We start from the raw sequence: 5,281 nt of genomic DNA, 5'->3' as shown, positions 1-5,281 counted from the left end.
CCCCTGCGGCCCGCAGGAGGCGACCGACAGACAGACGGACGCGCAGACGGCTGCGAGCCCGGGCCGAGGGCCGCGGAGCGACGCGCGCGGGCTCCGACGGGCAAACGGCGGGCGGCAGCTCCAGAGAGCCCGCGGGGCCCGGGCGCCCGCTCCACTCCGGGGCGCACGGCCTCACCCGCCCACCGCCCGCACCAGCTCCCGCCAGGCATGCAGCGGGCCCAGGACTGAGGGGTATCTGCTCTCCGGGTCCCGCTCGGCCCCTGCCCGGTGCACCAAGTTGTGCTCCCGGCGCCTGGCGGGCTTCCCGGTGGCGGCGCGGCGCGGGGACTTTTCGCCTCTCGCGGGCCTCTCCCGAGCGCGTCTATGAGCGCAGCGTTCCCGCCGTCGCTGATGATGATGCAGCGCCCGCTGGGGAGTAGTACCGCCTTCAGCATAGACTCGCTGATCGGCAGCCCGCCGCAGCCCAGCCCCGGCCATTTCGTCTACACTGGCTACCCTATGTTCATGCCCTACCGGCCGGTGGTGCTGCCGCCGCCGCCGCCGCCGCCGCCCGCGCTGCCCCAGGCCGCGCTGCAACCGGCGCTGCCGCCCGCGCACCCTCACCACCAGATCCCCAGCCTGCCCACCAGCTTCTGCTCCAGCTTGGCGCAGGGCATGGCGCTCACCTCCACGCTCATGGCCACGCTGCCCGGCGGCTTCTCCGCGTCTCCCCAGCACCAGGAGGCGGCGGCTGCCCGGAAGTTCGCGCCGCAGCCGCTGCCTGGCGGTGGCAACTTCGACAAGGCGGAGGCGCTGCAAGCCGACGCGGAGGATGGCAAAGGCTTCCTGGCCAAGGAGGGCTCGCTGCTTGCCTTCTCCGCGGCCGAGGCTGTGCAGGCGTCGCTCGGTGAGTCGGCGGCGCGCGCGACCCGGGCGGGAGGGCGCGGGGGCGCGCCAGCTCCGTGTTCCCGCGGGGACCGAGGGGATGAGGCCGAGCCCCCGCCCGCCCCTCGCCCCGGATCCACCGGCCTGAGGAGCCGGAGGATGCAGCGGAGCTGCGCGGCGGGGCCTCCGGAGGGCATTTAGAGCCACGCAACAAGCGCGGGGGCGGGGGGGGGCGGAGTGCGCATTCAGAGCCCCAGGCCAGCTGCTGCTCTGAGCGGCGAATTTATCTGCCGGCCAGTTTGGCCGAGTCTTGCACTCCCTCATCTCCAGCGCTGTGACCTGGGATCCCGGGTAGGTTTCGGCCTTTGGGGAGGGGGGTTGGGCTGCGCGTCTTCGCAGGGAGGGTGCCGAAGGGCGTCCAGACCTATTAAACCCCTTTACCAGGCTTGCTGCTTGCCTGGGAGAATGGGATTCCTAGGAGGCTGTGCGTCCGCATGTGTGTGCTGGGGTGTCCGGTGGGAACTTCTTCTAAGGCTACAAAACTTCCCTTTGACCAACATCATCTATCTCCAAACCCGACATGGTCTGGGATCTGCACCTCCCTGTGCACTCACTCTGGCTGCGATGAAATTGAAGTTCACAGAATTTTGGCGGCGGCGGCGGCGGCGGCGGCGGCGGCGGCGGGGAGGGAGGTGGGCGGGCAGGATGAATCGTGAACTCCCCCTCAGTCCTCACCCAGCCCCCACCCCGGGGACAAAGAGGAAGCTCTCTTGGGCCTCACGCCTCCTGTTACTTCTGCCTTAAGCTGCGGGAAGCTGGGAGGGTGCAGAGGAGGCCTGGTGGCCCCTTGAGTGATGGTTCTGGGCAAAGGGCCGTCGCCTGTACTGTCTCCTCCTCTCCCTTGAGCTTTCTCACGCCCCCCCCCCCTTCTCTACCCCTCAAAGGCCAGGAAGTCACAATGTGTTAATGTCACAGAAAGACAATCCGCTAAGGGGGGAAAATGCCCGAGGGACGGTGGGAAAGGGAAAGGAAGGCCAGTGTGCGAAATGTAATAAAACGCCGTTTGGTTTTGCTTTCAGTCGGGGCTGTCAGAGGGCAAGGGAAAGACGAGTCAAAGGTGGAAGACGACCCGAAGGGCAAGGAGGAGAGTTTCTCGCTGGAGAGCGATCTGGACTACAGCTCGGATGACAATCTGACTGGCCAGGCGGCTCACAAGGAGGAAGACCCCGGCCACGCGCTGGAGGAGACCCCGCCGAGCGGCGGCGGCGCGGGCAGCACCACGTCCACGGGCAAGAACCGGCGGCGGCGGACTGCCTTCACCAGCGAGCAGCTCCTCGAGCTAGAGAAGGAGTTCCACTGCAAAAAGTACCTCTCGCTGACCGAGCGCTCACAGATCGCTCACGCCCTCAAACTCAGCGAGGTGCAGGTGAAAATCTGGTTCCAGAACCGCCGGGCCAAGTGGAAACGGGTGAAAGCTGGCAATGCCAATTCCAAGACAGGGGAGCCCTCCAGGAACCCCAAGATCGTTGTCCCCATCCCCGTCCACGTCAGCAGGTTCGCCATTAGAAGTCAGCATCAGCAGCTGGAACAGGCCCGCCCCTGAGGGCGAGGGCCCAGGGAGGGCTAGGGCCTGGACCACCGTGGAGCAGCCACAGTGCCCGAGGGAACCCATGCTGGACTCCACCGTGTCTGAGGCAAAACTCAAAGTCACCCCCCAACTTTGGACATCCCAAGCAAATTGAGAGTATATTCATGAAACAGGCTCGAAAGACTGCTTTTGAAGGGGCTACAGCTACACCTGAAGACACACTAAATATTTATTATACTACCCTACTTTGTACATTAGATGTCTATATAGACTGGATCTCAGCTGCTGTATTTTGAAAGTTATAGGACCCAACTACCCAGTAATGTCCTCCAGCCACATTCCAGAAGAGAACAAAACCTCTGCTGTAACCTGCCACGCATAGCAGCCACTTTTCCATACTTTTCCAAAGGTAAACATCACATGCAGGAACGAACACTGGGGTCTCCATTTATTTTTGTTTCTATTCTGGCGTTTTTAGTTGACTGAAAAGCAGACGTTTTGGGGCAGCCTGGAAATTCGCTTTGCTTTGGTTTTGCCTGGCTTTCTTTCCTGGGGTTGCATATCCTATGAGCCATGTCTGAAGCACGTCTCCGTTGTGTTTAATTTATTTCAATGTAGCTTATTTTCGTATAAGTTATGGCATTAAAACAATCTCAGTCTTGTGAATAATAAAAAGGAGAGAGAGAGGGAAAAGACCAATTCTTGGGTCTCATAAGTTTGTCCAGATTTGACTGTTTAGAGGGAACCGCCTGCCGGCGTGTGGCCAGGCAGCTGGTCTGAGACCAGTACTGGATGAACACCCCGTGTCCAGGGCCTCCTCAAGCCGGCCGGACGTGAGCCGCACAGCACCTCACCAGGTTTGAAATAGGCCAGCAAGAGCTCCAACTGGGTTATCAATTTGAGCAAGGATAATTTTCACCTTAGAAATCTAACATCTTCCCCTCTGCTCAGCCTAACCAGTACCTAGGAGGCTGGCAAACTTTGGCCAGAGGAGGTGGGCGCCGGAGGAGGGAAAGTGAATGCGGGTATGGGTGGCTTTGCACAAACTCCTGATTCTCTAAATCGACGACAGCCGGGGAGGGAATGCGTTTCCTTACAAACATCCCGGACCCGAAAAGAAGCGGTGCTCGCTCGCGGGGCAGGGCCGAGCACTCATAAATCAGCCTCCGGGCGTGATCTTCCGACGGGAGCAGAAACACAAACTAGCCGAGCTGGGCTTCCCGGCAGCGCTCAGCTCGGAGGCGGAGGCGGGCCGTGAACGCCCGCGGGCCGGGCACCTCCCTCTCCGGGCGGGGTCGGAGCGGGGCGGGACCCGACCACCGCCCCACCCCGAGGAACGCCGGCCAGCTGCGGGGGCCGGTCCGCGGGGCTGGGGGTGAGAGCTGGGCACCTCCCCCTCCTCGGGGTGGGGTGCGCGGCCAGCAGGGCGCGGGAGGGGCGTGTCAGGATTCCCAATCCCGCTCCCCGACCACCGCAGACCGCGCCCCCCGAGCCCGGCCAGTTCCGCGCGCTGCTCCTTTCCCGACCCGAAGCGCCCAGCCGGACGCGAGCGGCCAGGCCTTCCGGAGATTGCCGCGGACAGGCCGCGGGTGACCCAGGGGCGCGGTGCCAGAGCCCTCGCGGCCACCAAACCAGCAGCCCGAAGAGCGAAGAGAAGCCGGCGGCTTCGCCAGCCTCAGCCTTCAGAATGGAGGCAGGGGAACGGATTGCGAAGCAGCCGCGCGCCTCACTCACCGCGGTTCTCGGTCCAAGAAGGCGAAATCTGTCGCCGTGGGTCAATACTAGTATTGACTTAATTTATACGGCTTACGACCCGTCACCTCTGCGCGGAGGAGGGGCATTGGGGACCGAGGTTTCAGCCCGAACTTCAGGCGCAAAGTGAGGGCCGGGCGCGACCGAGACACCGATTTCCGCCGCGTTCCCAAGATTTCCAGGGACAGAAGATGGCCCGGGCTTGGTTTTTGAGCACAGTGATACTGAGTGGCCGTTCCTCCGAGGGCCTCAGTCCGCTCTGCGGGGAGCGGAGAGCTGTGGAGGCTCCTTGCTGCCCCCCACCCAGCGCCCTGGGGCCTGAGGTGGGAGGTGCGCCCGGGCCGCTCCCTGCCCGGCGCACGGTCCCCAAGGCCCAGCCGCTCCCGCCGATGCCGCCGGTAGCCCGCCAGTGATCGCGCCCGGGTCGCCTGTTGGCGTCATCTGCTCGCGGCAGGTCCGCACTGGCCACTGGCCCCCGCCGCCGCCGCAGCAGCAGCAACGGAGGCCCGTGGAGACGCCGTCCCCGCCCCCCATACCCGGGCCTCTCCATCCCCAGGCCGGATATGTGCCCCTGGCAGAACCGCGGCCGGTGGCGCAGAGTCCGGGCCTGAGGATCTGGGGGGGGCTGCGGCCTCCGCGGCGGGGACGCCCCCACCTGGCGCGCCGGGTCTGGGGAAGGAACCCCGGGTGTTGAGAGCAGGGCACTCTGCCCCCCCATCCCATGTACCCTTGCACCATAACAGGTGTAACCCCTACCCACATTCTCCAAAAGCCCATGGTAGGGATGGAAGGCACAGAGTGGAGGGGCCCAAAGCCTTGGCTTCAGAAACCTTGGGGGGAAAGTGAAGCTCCCTAGCAAGGAGGGGGGTGCCTTCAGGGAACCTCATGGTGGGGCTCAAGCTCCCAGGCCTACCCCAGCTGCGCTGGTCCTTGGCCTTTGGAAGCAGGAGGAGTAGAGGGCCTGGGGCTACCCTAGCCTGGTGGACACCGCGGCACCGGCCACCGCTGGGCCCCCCTGCCCTCTCTGGGCTCCGTCTCCCTCCTCCCCAACCTCCGAACACCGGGCGGCCCTGAGAG

The 5,281-nt window shown here is 64.2% G+C and overlaps 1 protein-coding gene across 2 annotated transcripts; it reads left to right on the top strand.

Annotated features, from left to right (window-relative positions):
• The first annotated feature begins 363 nt into the window (after nt 1–363).
• On the top strand, nt 364–2,467 carry GBX2 (gastrulation brain homeobox 2). 2 transcript variants are annotated; one of them, XM_065881057.1, is made up of 3 exons: nt 364–891; nt 1,184–1,215; nt 1,944–2,052. In XM_065881057.1, the coding sequence occupies exons 1-3, from the start codon at nt 364–366 to the stop codon at nt 2,050–2,052; spliced, it is 669 nt and encodes a 222-aa protein (XP_065737129.1). The 2 variants fall into 2 exon arrangements, with proteins under 2 accessions (XP_065737129.1, XP_065737128.1); XM_065881056.1 differs by lacking the exon at nt 1,184–1,215 and having other exon boundaries at nt 364–886; nt 1,944–2,467.
• Nucleotides 2,468–5,281: the final 2,814 nt, after the last annotated feature.

The sequence above is a fragment of the Phocoena phocoena genome, chromosome 7, assembly GCF_963924675.1.
Source record: "Phocoena phocoena chromosome 7, mPhoPho1.1, whole genome shotgun sequence".
Lineage (NCBI taxonomy): Eukaryota > Metazoa > Chordata > Mammalia > Artiodactyla > Phocoenidae > Phocoena > Phocoena phocoena.
The sequence above is the reverse complement of the archived record's forward strand: the minus strand, read 5'-3'. Positions and strand labels throughout refer to the sequence as shown.

What these genes read in the sequence shown, in the direction of transcription:
- GBX2 (XM_065881056.1), top strand. Translation starts at nt 364, where the DNA reads ATGAGCGCAGCGTTCCCGCCGTCGCTGATGATGATGCAGCGCCCGCTG. An exon ending in GGCTGTGCAGGCGTCGCTCG is followed by an intron (nt 887 to 1,943) that starts GTGAGTCGGCGG and finishes TTTTGCTTTCAG; the next exon opens with TCGGGGCTGTCAGAGGGCAA.